Below are 18,305 nucleotides of genomic sequence, written 5' to 3'. Positions count from 1 at the left end.
CACTCTGAATCACCGTTCTGAGACTTGTTTCTCTCATCCTGTTTCTCTCTCTCCCGGCTTCAGAAGGGCTAGAGTACATGTTACTCCTGTCTCCAGGGCAGAGCAAGACACCTGGCGCTTGCAAGCATTCAACAAGTTCCTGTGGGTGGCACCGTCCCTAGCCATGCGGGTGAGCCACCTCTCTTTCTGCCCATTCCCCACCCTCAAAGCCATCCCCAGTCAGCTCGCCTAACTGAAGCACCGGGGGATGGTTAACCACAGACTGCTGATAGAAACAGAGGATGAAACAGGAGCAGCTGTGAGAGCTACAGTTACATCCTTGATAAACGCCACTGACAACCCTGTTGGCAGATGTGACCACCGCATGGTCCTCGGAGACCAGATTCTCAGGGTAAACTTCAGTCCGATGGCAACTCTAGTGCAAGAGGGCCTGCCAAAATCACGCGCCCTGAGACAGACTGTCAGCGTCAAGTTCAAAACAGTTTCCAAGGTCAACTGTTCTTAGTCACAGTACTTCTGACAATGAAATGCATGGGTTTTTTCTTCCCTCCACCCATTAAGTCTCTGATTCTCCAGACACCAAATGGGTGTCCTGCAAATCCATTTTCAATACTGACACTAACTCCCAGTATCTAAGGACTTGGTCCCACAAGACTGCCCCCCCCCACACACCCCGTTTCAGAGGCTAGTCCAGTGTTCCAGGTTGCCACTTGGACCTCTGACCAATCAGCTGTAACTGCCGAGGGTTTCCACAATCCTTTCCTCAGGTTAAATAATTACTAGAATGAATGGCTCACAGAAACTCAGGAACGCACTTTATACTATTACCATTTTACTGATGCGACTCAGGAACATCCAAATGGAAGAACTGCATAGTGCCAGGTCAGGGGAGGGCCATGGAGCCTCCTGGCCCTCTTTAGGCACGCCGTCCTTCCAGCACTTTCGTGAGTTCACCAGCCTGGAAGTGCTCCAAACCCTCATCGTTCAGGTGCTTTTATGGATGGGTTCCATTAGGCAAGCAGGAATGACTGAATCATTGACTACTGGTGATTAACTCAATCTCCAGTTCCTCTCCCCTACCCGGAGGTCAGGAAGGGTGCTGAAAGTTCCAACGCTAATCACATGATCGGTTCCTCTGGCAACCAGCCTCCACCCCTAAGCTATCCATAGGTCACTTTGTTAGCCTAAGCTCTGGTGTGGCTGAAAGGGGCTTCTTAGAAACACCGGAAGTTACTCTTGTAATTACGGAAATTTCAGGGGTTGTAGAAGTTTTTTGGGGGACGAAGACCAACTACATACTTCTTACTCTGTCACACAAGGTTTGAGTAGTTTCTTGATTTTTTTTTTTCCTTAAAACAATCCAGAAGATGAGAAGACAACCTGGTGAGTCAGCAGGAATTTCCAAGTTGCCCAGCAACCCTGCCCTGGACCTCCCCTGATAGGTTAGCCCCTGACCACCCAGAGCTCTGTCACTTTCAAGAACACACTCATAATTCTTCAGATCACACTTTGAACCCTTGCTTTCCGGCTAATGAGTTTTGATTTTATTCTAAAATAGTTAACCATGTAGGCTAGGCTAACCTATGATTTTTAACTCTTTTGGGAAAGAAAGGGGACTATAGGGATGTTACATGTAGTTTGAGGGCATCTTCTGAAGAGTTAAGGATCATCTGCCCAATCACAGAAACCACTGTCCTCTCTGTTCTTTCCATTTCTCGCTGGTGTACCTATTTCTAAAGTCCTATACTATAATCTTTTTTACAGAAGCTCTGCATGCTTCCCCCTAGTGAGGGTAGAAAAGGACTGCAGATACCTTCCCATGAAATCCTAGTTGTCTGTTACATGAGGCTTTCACAGGTGCTGTTCCCTCTTTGAACAAATTTCTTTCTTTATTCCTGTCCCGGTAACTCTTTGTCCTCTGGATCTCACTTTATGCCATTTCTTCAGAAAGCCCTTCCCTTCTTTACTCACCCAATCCAAATCAGGCTGCTATTACTCTCTTATAATAGCATGTCAGGACATTTGTCATGACTGGGTAATATACATTCAGGTGCTTTTGGTTAGCATTTACCCCACCTCCCTCTCCCATGCAAGCACAAGCTGTGTGTGGGCAGGGGCTATGTTGCTCACATCTCTGTATCCAGTTCCTGGAACAGCATGGCACAGAGGAGATACTCAACATGTATTTGTTAAGTGATTAGCCGCTTTTCTATAGAGGCCTAGGGGTTTCTGAACATAATACACCCAGTACTAGCTTCTAGTTTCTTAGGATACAAATTGCTCATGGTGTCTTCTGAATCCAGGGCCCTGTCACAGCAATAACCAAATAATTTTATTATTGAGTGGTGGCGGGGGTGGGGTGGGGGCTTTGGGGGTACGAGGGAATCACACCACACAGTTTGTATGATCTTAGTTTCCCAACTAGGGATTGAACTCAGGCTCTCAGCAGTGAAAGTGCAGAGTCCTAACCACTGGACCACAGGGAACGCCCAATAACCACATTTGAAAATGTCTGCTTTCATCCATATACTCGTGTACTTGTTGCTTTAAATGCAATGCTAATCCCTACAGTGGCCCTTCCAGGTGTGACTATGACCCTGTTTTACAGACAAGCCCCACCCCTCCACACACACACACACCAAGGTTTAGACAGAAAAACTAAAATCCTCATAGTTGCACAGCTAGTAAGCATAGGCACAAGCAGGATTCAAGCTGAGCTCAGAGTCCAGGGTCTGAGCTCCTTCTATTGAGTCTCCACCCCTCACACAAGGTACATGACCCTTCCTCCATCCTGGGGGCCGGGACACTCCAGCAGGCCTGAGCACATAAGAAACCATAAGACCAACAATGAGTCGCTCATTTCTGGTAATTTTTTCTTGATAGTAAATAACATGAAATATTTTTGTGTTAAAAAATGTATATTCTAAAGTATATAATAAATGTAAAGAAACATTAAAAAACAAAACACAGAAATTAAAAGTAATTTCATGCCTGTCTTAGGAACTTCCATGGAAAACCACAAAGAGCATTCTTTTGTCACTCTTTCATTTCATGTCCCTTCACCTTGCTGCTATATTTTTTAAATGCCAACATTCCAACTCAGTCTTCATGTTCCACTCCCACCCTCCTTCCACTGGAAAGATTCAAATGTTTAAAAGAAATTGGCAGTGTGTCAGCCACCAGCATGTCATTCTCAGAAGCATCAGTCATTTATGAGGACACCTTTTTGGAGGTACAATAAATCTGATTTTTATTACACATCTTAGTTTAGAGTCACTTTTACATTCCTAGACAAAGAGATGATACAAATAAATATTGACTATAAAACTCAGAGCCCCAAGTATTGGCATATTCTTTGTCTAAAGGTAGCCAAAGAGAAGGTCAAGATCAATAGTAACTCCAAGGAGCCATAAAGCCCACTGCCTCCTGCCTGCCCCAGGATCACTCCTTTCATAAATAACCTCAGAAGCATTTCATTCAAGAAGCGAGGGCAGGGAGGAGGGGGGTCAGATTTCCAAACAGTACAAGACACAGCCTTGCACGATACACAATAGCCAGGCCTGCTGTTCTTACCCAGGTCCTTCTGAGCATTCTGATTATGGCTTTTAGAGTGTATTAACAGCCCCATTTTTGTCCACTGATGGTGCTGAGATGGCCCAAGGTGGTGTTCGCACCGAGCCTTGACCTCCAGTGGGAAATGTGAGGCTGGACTGATATCCCACGTTGACAGGGAATGGACACTTCTCACAAACTTGGCAACGATTCTACATTCAGTGAAGGGGCACTTACAAGAGTCACACAGGAGAAGTAGAGCGTGGCCCATGCCGGAGCTGAGCAACTCTCTTGACGCCCGTGGTCGTGGAGATGCGGGTGGTGCCATTCAAGCAGCATGCAGGCATTCAACGGGGAGCCATCCAGCGTTAGGGTGGAGTCTTAAGAAAGTGCTTCATGCCTATGATTTGTGGCCGTGAGTTCTGAATCCAGGGGCTTGGGAGACATGGGATTTGAAATCTGAAACGATACATTTCTGCAGGCAGTTGCACGTCTGTCTCAAACTCCTTCTCTCAGATGAGCTTATTAGATCCTGGGACCTTGCTGCCAAATTTCATTAGGTGCTGCTGACGTGAAGGTGCTCAGAGGGCTTGGAACATTCTAGCATGACAACAGACAATAAAAACCTGGTCCCTCAGAGCCCAAAGCAGCAGCTTCCTGGTGGCAGCAGGACACTTTACTCTATTCGAATATTCATCGGATCCATTTGAGAGAAGAAAAGCACCGGAGACTCAACCTCCAGCCAGGTGTTCTTCGACTTCATTTCACAGACCACCAGATGAACACAGCTGAGTACAAGGCAGGCCTGTTTTCATGACCCTGCCTGTCAACTTGGCTTCTTTTGCCTTCTTAGAAAAGTTCCATGGTCATTCAACCACCCATGGTCAGAATAGTCACCTTGAGACATCAGTATTCAGCTACAGGGTTATCTGCAATTTTTAATTCTCAGACTTCCTAGATGGAAATGTTCAGCCTACAGAATTCAGATCAGCTTCAAGGAAATGCAGTGCCAAGAGACAGGTGTAACCAGCAGGTCACCATCTTAGGCTACCCACCCCATCATTTGGTTCCTGTTCAAACAGGGACATTCTTAGTAAATAATAAAGAACAGAGTTTGATCCCGAGAAAGATGAGGGATGCTTCCATTATGCTCCACGAATTGCTGAAAAGGGCCCTGGGTTCAGAAAGAATGGTTACTAAACAGGAGATAAGCTGGTAGACGACAGATCTCCATTTGCAGGACGCTAAGACATTGCACTCGGTACCTCCTCTTTCCCACGGGTTCTGATCCAGAAATGTGCCCTGGGAACTGAGCAGCTGAGTTAAAACATAACTCAAGGCCCACTGAGTCGCCACCTTCCCGAGGCACGGTGCCAGCAAAGTGCGCCGGTGTGGCCGACTAGGGACACATATTGTCCCCTCAGGCTTGGCTCGTGGACTCAGACCCCACGTGGGAGCTTCCAGCCTGGATTAGTCATTCAGCGGGCCTTTAATACAGACAAAGGCAACAACTGCACGTTAGTGTATTTCTAAAGTCGGGCAAGTTCTTGGTCTCTCTCTCTCTCTCACAGACACACACGACACATTCAAAGAACATAGGCACCACTGTGCTTGCACACCCATACACACTTATGAGCTTCTCATGGGGGGAAATGAGTAACATCCACCTAGTGACCAACATAAAGCCAAATTCTGAGTTTCAATAATACAGAGAACTAAAACTTACAAACCAAACCAGTACATGTAAACGGGAACTCCTAACTCCTCTGAACTATTCCATCGCACGGCCATGCCTTGCTACTGCCCCGGGCTCTGCCTGGGGGGAGCCCCAGTTCTAGGATTAGGTGAGTTTTCTGCCGGAGGCAGGCAGGATTCCTCTGCCGCACCAGCTGTGACGTCTTCCTCTGCCACTGCACCAAGCCTCACGACTCCATCTTGGCACCCACCTCGTCACCCCAGAGCTCTCTATGCAAGGATGGAACAAAACAGGGGATGCAGAAGTGCTTCTCTGTGTCTCACGCCCCCAGCTCTGGTCCCATCAGAGAAGGCAGAGACAGCCTCCCTTTTCCCAAAATACAGGCCCACTGCAGAGCATGCTCCGGAGGCAGAGGATGGCCCCAGGCAGGTTTGCTCAGGGAATGTGCGTGGGAATAGATGGTGACCAATAAAGAACAAAGTGACACGGCGTATGGACATGGCATCAGCTTACAGATTCACGTCTTGGATAAGATGGTCATGGTTTTGAGGTTCTAGAGAAGCTGTTTCCCTAAACTCTCCAAGGAGGCAGAGGAAGTGTTATTTCTATTGCTTCTGACATGGAATCCTTCTGGAGCAGAAGTTGGCAGCTTCCTTGGAAAATATCTGCTCCTTCAGCAGATCCCAAAAGCAGATCCACTTCTTACTGAGGTGCATGGACCGTGCCCCTCAGAGGCTTAGCTCCAAATGAGATTTCTCATTTTCTACCTATAAGAACGAGCACCTGCTCAAGTTCTAGGACTTTCGCTTTTCAGACCCTTTGCCACTTTATCCTGAGGCTCCAAAGAGTTGGTCTGCTGAGGTGACTCCTGATTTTGCCCTATTCTTCAACAAGAAGGGAGCCCAGTATAAAGAACAGGCTAGAAAAGTAGCGGGGAGAGGATGGGACAGCAAGAAAAAGGAGAGGAGGTGGCAAGGGAGAAGGGAAGCAAGGTCACCGGTCACTCTCTTGCTTTCCACTCTGGCTATCACACTTTACCTTATCCAGGCAGTTCTGAGATGCTAATCAAAGGACAAGTCCCAGAGGAGCTGAGTGCCATCTTACGACCAGCCTGTTCAACCAGATTAAGTTGGTTCATCGGCAAAGAGGCCATTGCTTCTCCCCAGGGGAATGGTTCTGAGTTTGGGGTCAAGTCCTCTCTGCAGGTTTTTGCTTGTCTCTTCTCCCAGAAGGCAAGGCTGTTTGTAACCTGGGAGAGGGGAAGTGGCTTTACTTTGGAACTAGCCCCCGAGGCTGTGGATAAAGCTGAGATGCGGGGGTTCCTGAGGAAGAGGAGGAGCCCGACTTCCTTCCACTTTTAGGCCTGCAAGAGTCAAGCACATATGTCCATTACACATCCCATTGCTCTCTCTGATGCAGATAAGCCTCCCTTCCCATCAGTGGCCATTATGTCTCAGAGTGGCCTTGCCTCAAGGACTTTCAATTGTAAAACCACCAGAGACTGGCACAGCGTGACCCTCTCGGATAGCCGACATGACCCGACAATGGACGGATGACACCTCAGGGAGGGACTCTTGATTCTCAGCAATTGTTCTTCCATTAAAATTACATCTTGACTGTCTTCTCCAAATTGGTAAGAAGGAAAAAAAAAAAAACTAAGTATGCAGGTAAAATTCCATCCATTTTTGGCTTTGTACTCAGTTATTTTCCTTAAACTTCTAATCCGGAATTTAATAAGACAGGATTTCTAATTGAGCACCAAATTAAGTGGCTGGTTATTTAAATTGAGGCTCAGAGCCTGGGCTGTGGATGCAGACAGACTGAGGTTAACTCGGGCTTCGCCACTTAGTTCTATGATAAACAAGCACATTTGCTACCCTCTCCCCTCATCTGTCCTTGTTCAGACATGTTCTGTTCAAACATAGGTCCCCAAGGCCACTCACCTGGCCTTGGTTTTCTTATGTGCAGTGCTTTCAAAGGATGACGCATCCACCTGTATCTCATCTTCATCCTGTAGAGCCGCATCCAATGCGGCCTGGACCTTGGGGGCGATGGCGGGGCCCTCGTAGTCTCTGGTGGTCCGACTGGGCATGTCCAGCTCCAGCAGCATGATGTTTTCTGCCTACAGAAGCAGAGCCAAGACAGCTAGGATGGCGCCCAATCAGACAAAAGGAGTTCTAACAATCTAAACCCAAGAACAGAACCTCAGATTGCTTGCTACTCAAAGCCTACCAAGGGTCTGTCTAGAAAAAGTGATGTAGTTTTATAACTTTTTTCCTGGTGCTATTTCAGATGACTTTTATTTACTTTCTATGCTTTTCTCTATTTTCCTTTAAAAAAAAAAAAAAAGAATGTGTATTGCACCCTAAGGGGAATAATCAAGAGAAAATAATAAATTAAGTACAACCCATTTATTGTAGACAGTATAAAAATATAAAAAGATATGCAGAAGAAAATTGTAGTCATCAAAAATCTCCATACCTACAGCAGCTCTGATGAATTTTCTGGCTGTAGAGGGAAGGAGGCAGGTATGGTGCATATATGAGGAGTGTGTGCAGGGGGCAGTGTACGTGCTTATTATCAGATTTTGAAAATCAGAGCAGGCTCTGCCTCATAACTGGCCTTGTAGAGAGATTCCCTCATTCGATCTTCTGTGGTGGGCCTTTTCCTAGCCCCTAAACACTAAGCCGAGGGTGACGAGGGAAGAACACCCATGGCTCCACATCTTCCCCTCTAGCTCCTCCCAGTCAGTGGAGTTCAAGCCCCAAGGCCCTGGCCGGGGCATGAGGGAAACCAGCTGGGAGGAGGTTACGGGAGAGAATGGAGTGGCTCCGTTGATCAATTTTATATATTGAGATACTGCAATACATGTCTCTCAATGGAGCAGGTCTGTTGCTAACAATCATCTGAGCGCCACTGCTTGAAATTCTATCTCTGGATCAAGGTAAGCCCCCTGGAAACCCATGTATTTGATTTGTTGGCTTTAAAATCATGTTTTTAGGCTGAAGACATGAAATGAACTGGCAAGATATGCATCCTCTGAAACTGCTAGAAAAATGCTTCCGAGAACTCTGACACATTCCTCATCTTCCACGACATAAAGCCACATCTGATAATCTCTTTTTTGCTTTTGTTTTCCTTATTCAGAATAACTCAGTGCCAGGAAGAACGGTGCTTGAAGAGTTAACTAGTCCTAATCTGCCTTGCTCTGGCTGCCAAGGGAGACTCAAAAACATCTTAAAATTTTTAAGTGACAAGCTTTCATCATAAAAGTAATTTAGAGAACTCCCTGGTAGTTCAGTGGTTAGGACTTGCTGCTTTCACTGCTGTGGTCCAGGTGCGAACCCTGGTTGGGGAAACTAAGATCCCATAAGCCATGCAGTGCAGTCTAAATAAATAAGCATAATAGAGGTTCCCCATGGATAGTTATAAAAAATACAGATAAGCAAAATGAAGAAAATTTTAAATGACTGTGCTTTCATTAACCAGCAATTACCAGTTCACATTTTGATCTACTTTGCACCCGACTTTTAAATTCATATATACGCTTTCAGGACCAATTGTTCTATAGCTGAACAATACCTGCATCTCCTGGCTCATCCACTTACCAGCTACCTGAACTTTTAAGCCATAGGACTGACCACACAGAGTGAGTGGGAGGGCTCAGTCACACAAAGCAGCAAAGCGCTGAGTACAGGGCCTGCTGCATGATCAGTGCTTATAAACAGAAGCCTGTATGGTGTTTCTACTGTAAAATATGCTTGGGTCATTAACTAGTTATCAATTATGTCACTTCAATTAACTACATGGCTCACACATATTCTGTTAAATGGAAGGACCGCAAGTTCTTTCACGAACCTCCATCTCCTGTCATTAGACGTCTTTCCTTCCCGTCACCCCACAAGGCCATTCTGAAACTCACTATTAATGTGTACTGGCCACAGGGACTACAGTATGTTTGTACTCTCTCCTTCCCTAGCCCTAATTTGCTAAATCTCATTCTCTTTTACCTTGTTATTTATGATTCATTAGTCATACGTATTATTTGTTATAATTGTTATTAATGTAGCTGTCCTCAGGTCCCTCTTAAAAGTGTCAGGATACAAATTATGACTGTGCAGACGGGTCAAAGGGTTTACATAAATTTAAACTCCTCCAGGACAGAGAGGAGAGAAACATGAGTACAATCTTCTCACCCTGTATCGAACGTCTGGACGAACCATCATGGACATTCTTGCGTGCTGGCTCAACGGTCTCCTGTATCCCACAGCTGAGACTGGCCTTTTCATCATCTGCTGGTTCCTGGAAATGGACTGTGTGCTCAAGACCCAGGCCAGAGTGTGTCCCACAGTCCCAGGATTGGGACTGTGGAACTAGCACTCAGAAAATTCTGAGCCTCCTTTAGGTAGAACCCAAAATGGGAAACTCCCTGGACTGAGGGCTGACATGTAAATGGGGTGGCAGCTGCTTATATTTTCTGCTTGAATTGCTTTCTGATTCACATGTGAGCATCATGCATCTTTCAAGCTGGAGGGGCTCTGAGTCATCATCCAGTTCTTAGATAGCAGGCGTGAAGCTGAGCTGTCCACACTCCCCACTCCCACATCCTTGGCAGACTTCTCTCATCTTTCCAGCAGGACCCAGACAGAGACTGAGAATCCTCCACACAGTCAGACTGACAGATAAGATAACACCTGTGTACTGCCCCCCCGCCCCTGGCCTGGCACACTTCACTGGACAGGGGAAGCTGAAGAGCAGGAACTTGGGAAAGGCCATTAGTTCACTATGATAATGTTTCCCAATTCCTAATACCACACTCGTCACCCAATGTTTACTTCATGAACTTACAGCAGCCACAAAGTCACAGCTGCAACTGGTTCCAAGTTCAAAGGAACCAGACTGCATTTTACCATTCTCCTCTGGGCAAGTCCAGCTTATCAACATTCTACCCCACCCCATTCCCACATTACAAGTCAATAGTGACTTACTCCAGTCTGGTTATAGGATGTAATTTCCAATGATCTTCCTCTTCATCAAAGAAGGATCTATTCATAATTTTACTTTTTTCTTCCAGGGGAATGAAGTTTTCTATAATAAGATGCCTGTAAGAGCACAAATACACAGGCGAACAGATGGACAAAGAACAAGAAATGGGTGCTGGCTATCTGGTCCCACATGAAGCAAGTAATAGGTAAGGGCCAAGTCACTCAACCAACATCTACTGAGCAGGTACAAGGGGACTACCATCATACTAGGAGCTGGGGTACAGACAGGAACGACACTGGCCCCTGCCTGAGACAGAGGAACACTCGTAGGTATGCTGACAGGTCTATCATAGGAATGGAGAAGGCAATGGCACCCGACTCCAGTACTCTTGCCTGGAAAATCCCACGGAGGGAGGAGCCTGGTAGGCTACAGTCCATGGGGTTGCTAAGAGTTGAACACGACTGAGCGGCTTCACTTTCACTTTTCACTTTCATGCATTGGAGAAGGAAATGGCAGCCCACTCCACTGTTCTTGCCTGGAGAATCCCAGGGACGGGGAAGCCTGGTGGGCTGCCGTCTATGGGGTCGCACAGAGTCAAACACGACTAAAGCAACTTAGCAGCAGCTATTGTAGGAATATGGAAAGGTCACTTATCCCCAAGCAGTAGCAGCTTGAGGAGGTGGAAGGACTAAAGAGGAAGGGAGGGACTTCCCTGGTGGTCCAGTGGCTAAGACTCCACACTTCCAATGCGAGGGGACTGGATTTGATGTCGGGGAACTAAGATCCCACAGTTTTTGAGGCAAATAAACAAATAATTTTTAAAAATAAAGAGGAAGGCAATGCCTGGGCTATGCTGCAGTGAACTTGTGCTAAGTACTTGAGGGAGGGCCACTGGTACTGCTAAACCTGCTCCTTAATTTCCAAAATGCTGAAAACAGATTACAATTTCAAATGCCTTCCTCCATTCCTATGGACTGTTGCCCAAGGTGGAAAACTCCACATTCGAATCACCAGAACAAAGAGGAGAACAAGATGCATTTCAGCCCCTTAGATCCCTGCAAATGAAGACCATTCCTGAGAAGAGTCTCTGCCTCAGAAGCACCCAGGGAACACGGGAGACAGTGAAACTGGAACCCGCTGAGCTGTGTCTCTCCATGGTGATGACTATTTCCTGCCCCTCTCTGAGTGCACTCCTTCCAGACCTCAGGACAGAACAATGCCAACAGGGTGTGAACGACAGAGACACACAAAACAAACACCACAGAGGTCGAGGGGACTATGAGAAACAGGCTGGCTTGCTGTTTATTAAGTAGATATGAAGAAGAGACAGAACAATGAAAATTACTTCCTTAAAAAAATAATTTGGAGAGATGACATTTTCTCTTTATTTGACTATTTAAGAAATGATTTTTCATATATTTGGGGTCCTTTTTTTTGTGATTTTAAAGATCTTATTTATACATTAGAAAATGTGAGACTTCCCTGGTGGTGAAGTGGTTAACGCTCTGACCTCCCAAGGCAGGGGGTGCAGGTTCAATCACTGGTCAGGGAACTAAGAACCTACATTCTATGCAGGGTGAAAAAGAAATTTTTTTTAAGAAAAGAAAATGTGAGAAATACAATTACAATTTCAATACTCAGAAACAGACATTTTGACATATTTTGTTCTGACCTTTTTTCTAGGTGTACATGCCTAGCAAGAGAACTAACACATATATTTAATTTTAAGGACTCCGTCCCAAATTTACAACTTAATCATTAAAAGAATCTCTTTGAAAGTTCTTTTTCAAAAAAAATGTATTTATTTTTGGCTGCACTGAGTCTTTGTTGCTGCAGTTGTGTTTAGTTGCTAAGTTGTGTCTGACTCTTTGCGACCCCATAGACTGTAGCCCACCAGGCTTCTCTGTCCACAGGATTTCCCAGGCAAGAATACTGGAGTGGACTGCCATTTCCTTCTCAATAAAAAGTTCCTCTTTAAAGAAAACTTGGAGCAAATGAAGTGGAAGAACTGATATTAAAAATTTGTTTTTTAATTTGCAAAACCCCTAATGAAATAATGGAGTTACACAAAGATCACTGTTGGCTGAAACCATTAGCTCAGTGGTTCTCAAGCCAGGCTGCACATCAATATCACTCACAATATCTTAGTCAGACCTCGTGAGAGATCAGTGATTCTCAAAGTGTGCTCAAAAACCAGCAGAAACAACAGCTGGTACTTGTGAATGCAAATGCTCAGGCCCCACCCCAGATGTGCTGAATCAGATTCTCTGGATGTGGGGCCCAGCGATCCACGTTTAACAAGCCCTTCAGATGAACTGGTACCTGCTGAAAGTTTAAGGACCACTGCCTAGACGAGTGAAATCAGAACCTCTTGGGTAGGACCCAAGTGTCACTATTTTTAAAAACTCCTCCGATGATTTATGTGTGTAATCAAGGTTAAGAACCAGTCCTTCAGAGTTCACCTTCAGTTAAAGGAAGTAAAGAAGATAGAGACGCAAGCTAAATGACACCATGAAGAAGCAGCAGACTGACAAATCCAGAATGTGGTATATTTCTCTAGGCTAACTGCCCCAGCCTTTTCAACAATACAACTACGAAAAAAAGTTTCTAAAAAGGAAAGGGGTTGCTCCAGATTAAAATAAGCATAACAGACATAATAACTAAATGCAATATATAGTCCTTATGTAGATCTTAATACAAATAAACCAAGGAAGTCCAAATATGGGTAGGGTATGAGAGAATACTAAGAAACAATGTTAATTTTGTTAGGTGAAAATCTATCATTACATCCACAAAAATCAATTTTAATTCTGACACAGTAGCTTCAGAATAAACATTCTGAAAATAAAATTAAGAAAACAATTCCTCATATGATAGCATCAAAAAACAAAATACTTAGGTATAAATTTAACAAAAGAAGTGCAAAGACTATGCAATGAAAAATACAAACATTTATGACAGAAATTAAAGAAGATTCAAATAAATGGAAAAACATCCCATGTTCATGGATCAGCATACTTAATACTGTTAAGATAACAACACTCTCCAAATTGATCTATACAGTCAACACAATTCCAATCAAAATCTCAACTGTTTTTCTTTTGTAGAAATTGAGACACTGATCTTAAAGTTTATATGGAAATGCACGAGACCCTGAATAGCCAAAAGAATCTTGAAAAAGAACAAAACACTGGAGCACTCACATTTTCTCATTTCAAAACTTACTACAAAGCTACAGTAAATAAGACGGTTGATACTGGCATAATGACAGACATACAGTTCAACAGAACAGTACTGAAGGTACAGAAACAAACTTTACAATTACGGTCAACTGACTTTCAACAAGGATGCAAAGAAAAAAAGGGAAGACACTTTTCAACAAAAGGTGCTGGGACAACTGAATATCCACATGCAAAAGAATGCATCTGGAACCATACTCCAGACCATGTAAGAAATTAACTCTAAATGGATCATAGACTAAATGTAAGACCTAAATCTGTAAGACTCTTGGATAACCTAAGAGAACTAAAAATGTTAAGTCCACAATTAAACTTGGACACAAATGTTCATAGCAGCATTATTAACTATATCTGAAAAGCAGAAACAACCCAAATGTCCATCAACTGATGAAAGGATAAATAAAATGTGGAATATTCATATAATATGGGTCAGCTCTACAAAAAGAAGTGCTAACATCCTGCAACATGGATAACTCCTGAAGACATGTTAATTGAAAGAAACCAGTCACAAAGACCACATCCTATTTAATTCCGTGTATACGAAAGGTCCAGAATAGGTTAATTTACAGAGTCAGAAAGTAGATCAGTTACTTATAAGGCTGGGGGAGGAGATAATAAGGAGTGACTGACAACCGGTACACGTTTTCTTTGGGTGAGGGCACCCACAAATGTTCTAAAATTAGACTGTAGTGTTGACTTTACAGCCAAGTAAACATATGCATACATATTTAAATGACTTGTGGGGGAGTTCCCTGGTTACCTAATGGTTAGGATTCCTGGCTTTCATTGCTGTGGCCCAGGTTCAATCCTTGGTGAGGGAACAGATTCCCCAAGCTGTGCAGCCACAGTAAAAAAACTGACTTGTATCTTGCATACTTTAAATAAGTGAATTGTACGGTATGTGAATTATATCTCAATAAAGATTTTCTTAAAAAAAAAACAACACTGTGGTACATATGTAAGTATGTAGGAATGAGGTAACATGATGTAAGATTTGCTTTAAAGTATTTTTATGAGGATAAAGATCTGTGCTTTCACTGAAGGGGGCATGGGTTCAATCCCTGGTGGGAGAAATAAGATTCTGCAGGCTACATGGTAGAGCCCACCCCCCTAAAAAACCAAAAGCAACCAAACTATGAAAGATGGAGAACAAAAGACTGTTTATCATAGCATCTTGGGCTTTCCTGGTAGCTCACCAGTAGAGAATCCACCTGCAATGCAGGAGACTTGGGTTCGATCCCTGGGTCAGGAAGATCCCCTGGAGAAAAAAATGGCAACCCACTCCAGTATTCCTGCCTTCCTGCCTGGGAAATCCCACGGACAGAGGAGCCTGGCAGGCTATAGTCCATGGGATCACAACAGTCAGACATGACTTAGCGATTAAACCACCACCACTGCTGGGCAATGGATATTTGGGTGTTCCTTATAGCATTCAGAAAATTCTAATTAATAAAAGATTCCCTTTCATCAATAGATAATGGCTTCAGTAAGGCAGAATGGGAGGAACTTGGAGATCATCCGGTGAAGATACTCAGTTAACAGATGGGATGCAGAGACAGAAAATAACTTTCTTAGGAATAAACAGAAGACAGACAAGGTGGCGAGAGATGGAGAGAAGCAAGCAGGGGCTCTGTCTTCTGAGGGGTTTCCTACTTAACAAACAACAACACAGCAAGCGGCTGGGGTGCCCCGGAAGGCCCAGGACTTACTTGAGTTTCAGCTCCCTGGTGAGCTCATTCTGGGTCTGCTCCAGCTCCTGCCGCTCCTTGATGTGCTCTTCTTGGAGGTCATGGATCTCTGCCTTGACTGCCTGAAGCTTAGAGAAGAGCTGGAAACAACAGGAGAGGCGGCTGAGCCGGGCAGCCCTCTAGACAACAGAGTTCACTCTGCCCCACACCTCAAGGAGCGTCTGCCTGCCTCATTCCTTTCCTACCTTTTTGAGTTTCTTGGTCTTGATGTCCACCTCTTGCTGCAATGAGCTGTATGTCTCCTTCAGTTCCAAGGTCTCCTCGTCTCGGCTTTCCATCTGCTGCTGGATTTCTCTTTCTCGACGTTTCTGAGCAATGTCACAAAACTGATCAGTGTGCCTACAGACAACGTCTATTCAAGAATATGGGGCTGGGTGCTCCAGATCAGTCTCCCACCAGGAAGGGGCTGACACATGTCCTTCCCATCACCTTTGAAGAGTCTAACAGAGAAGATATTGGCTCTGTAGCATTGACGCACCCCGCCCCACTCCATTCTCTCCCAAAGGGAGTGACAAGTTACCTGTTCTGCAATTTCCTGCCGTTTCTGCTCCAGGATTTTCTGCTGTTCATTTGTATGGTCTACTATATTTTTTCCTCCAACAAGCAGCTTACTCTCCATGGCCTTTGTGAGAAAAGAGCAGAATCCATGTCGTGAGTGGTCTCGCTCAGAACATAGCTCCTCACAGGGAAGCCTGTGAAAAACAAAGAGCTCCGGACCGAGCCAAAGCAGGTAAATTCTCAGGGAAAATATACTGTGCTCAGCTGGGCCTGTCTCATCACTCGGGTGGAGCTTTGGCGGCTTCACTAGGGCTTTATAATGGAAATACTGAAGACACAGCTTCCCTAGACATATTTCTTTATATTTTAAAGAAAATTTTTGGTTTGTTTGTATGAAGTATTGACCTCAGTTAGAACCTATTAAGCACCTTCTACATGCTAGGTACTGAGGATGCACTGTGAACATGAGTCAAAAGCTGAGAGTCCACAGAGGGCCACAAGTAAGCAGGTTCTTATCAGATGGAGTCAGATCTTATCATGAGGAAAGGACAGAGTAATACAGGCAGAGGCACACGGGAAGAAGGGAATTCAGGCCCTTCCCAAAGGCAGTCAGGGAAAAAGCTTCCTGTCTCAAGGGACAGCTACAAGAGTGCTAAAGTAAAAATAGGAAACAGCTAAGGAAAAAAAAATTGTTTTCAGAGGGTAGGGTAGAGAGCGGTGATACATGAAGTTGGCAAAGCGATCAGGGGGTAGTTCAAAAACCTCCAAGCCTTGTTTGGGAGACTAAGCTTGACCCTGAGAACTGCAGGAACCACCGACGTGTCCTTTGAGCACTAGGATACATAACCAGATCTGTGTTTTAGAAACAAAACTCCCCTGCAACAGGAAGAAAAACTGGAAAAGGGCAGGCTGGGTGGAGTGAGAGCAGACAGGAGGCTGTTTTAAGGTTTCAGGCCTGAGCTGGGGCAGGAGAGGTTGGGAGAGCAAAGTGGATGGGTCCGAGAGAGGCAGGATTCAGAGACCACGGGAGAGAGAGTGGCAGCTGGCAATGATAACTCCTAGGAAGGAGTCTGGCTAGACTGAGGAAAGGCAGGCCGAAGCAGGCTCTGCGTGGCCCTGGGCATCTCCGTGGAAATACCCAGCAGGCAGAGGCTATCAGCTGGGATGTTAGGAGACAGCTTTGGGCTAACCATGCAGACTGAAAACCTTCAGCATTTAGATGAGGGCTGAAGCCAGGGGAATGATTTGCACCTGAGAAGCATGGGCTCCAGAAACTCCACAACCTTGCTTTAAGGAAACTTCTACCTCTGCTGCCATGTTTCTGCCCCTGCGACTTTCCTCTTTTTTCAAAACGAAAAGGCTGGACTGATTAGTAATCACCACCCCCAACACACTCCCTTCCAGCTCTAAAATTCTTTTGTCCTATGACTGTATATCATCCAGGGATTGAGAAAGACAGATGTCATGTCATTCTCCCATAAATAAAACATGTAAGAGGTCCAGTGACCTTGAGCTGATGCTGAGTCTGGCCATACTCAGCTTCTGAGAGTTGCCCGACTACCCCAGGTTGTTTAGAGTCTAGGTGCTCTCAGGCTTGAATAAAGGCCGTGATCTTTAAAAATACCACATGCAGATTAAACACAAGCATACCCAGTTACACAGTGCAGGAGTCAGGAAGGGTCACGTGACATAACAGAACCCCATAGTAAGCCCCTCCCCAGAACACAGTTACTTCCTAAGTGTGTTGTATGTGACTCCATTTTCATACCAGGTCTTGAGAGTCCTACAAAGGATCCCTACCTCTGAAGTCAAACAGGACCCAGCTCTCTGAAAGGGCTACAGATATGATGCCACAGATAAAGTACAGCTTCACGTGGTGGGGGAAGGGGAGGCAGGAAAGAGATCACTTTGGCATTTTTTTTTTAAATTAATAAACATAGACACGTTTTAGAGTAGAAATCAAAGTCTGCATAAACACAAGATAGAACCCAATGCTTCAAAGGAATTCTGACGGGTTGTCAAGCAGTGGTCATCCTCGGTTTTCCACAGCCAGCGCTGTGTTCTCCTCTGCCAGGACAGCCCTTTGGCAGCCCAGAGTCCAGGCACCCGAGGGAATTGGTGCCAGAAAGAACAGGCAACACACGGGCGCCTCCACACTCTAGAATTCTACTCAGCCACTGGCACACAGGGCCTGGCTGCAAGGGAGCACCCAGGGGGTGATCTTGCCTAATGAGGCACCCTGCACAGAAAAACCACAAGCAGACACCATTGTTTATCTACCAGAGAGACAAAAATTCAAGCCTGCTAATCACAAGTGTTGGTAAGGATGGGGAACAACCAGGACTCACACCCCGCTGGTAGAAGCATCAACACACATGACCACGTGAGAAAGCTACATGTTGTTGTCTGGTGAAGTTGAAGCTAAACACACCCTAAGACCTGATGGTGTCAAGCAAGAGACTCACCACACAAGTTCTCCTCGAGTCAAGGACAAGGAAATCAGGGCAAGAAAACTAAAACAACCCACACTATCAGGAGAATGGAATGCCATGGAAATCTCAGAGCAGTATGAATGAATCCCAGTTC

At 45.0% G+C, this 18,305-nt stretch overlaps 1 protein-coding gene across 1 annotated transcript in view; it reads right to left on the bottom strand.

The window, feature by feature from the left end:
* Positions 1-6,450: 6,450 nt before the first annotated feature.
* Positions 6,451-18,305, bottom strand: part of KIF3B (kinesin family member 3B) — a 35,384-nt gene continuing 23,529 nt past the window's right edge. The window contains exons 3-9 of the mRNA XM_068987036.1: positions 15,742-15,843; positions 15,407-15,529; positions 15,183-15,301; positions 10,237-10,350; positions 9,445-9,550; positions 7,192-7,370; positions 6,451-6,611 (exon numbers count right to left, since the gene is read on the bottom strand). Of these exons, the coding sequence (XP_068843137.1) occupies positions 6,518-6,611; positions 7,192-7,370; positions 9,445-9,550; positions 10,237-10,350; positions 15,183-15,301; positions 15,407-15,529; positions 15,742-15,843 (837 nt within the window). The 3' untranslated portion in view covers positions 6,451-6,517. The remainder of the gene's footprint in view (positions 6,612-7,191; positions 7,371-9,444; positions 9,551-10,236; positions 10,351-15,182; positions 15,302-15,406; positions 15,530-15,741; positions 15,844-18,305) is intronic.

The sequence above is a fragment of the Capricornis sumatraensis genome, chromosome 15 (genome assembly GCF_032405125.1).
Source record: "Capricornis sumatraensis isolate serow.1 chromosome 15, serow.2, whole genome shotgun sequence".
NCBI lineage: Eukaryota > Metazoa > Chordata > Mammalia > Artiodactyla > Bovidae > Capricornis > Capricornis sumatraensis.
This window is presented reverse-complemented; position numbering and strand designations above follow the sequence as displayed.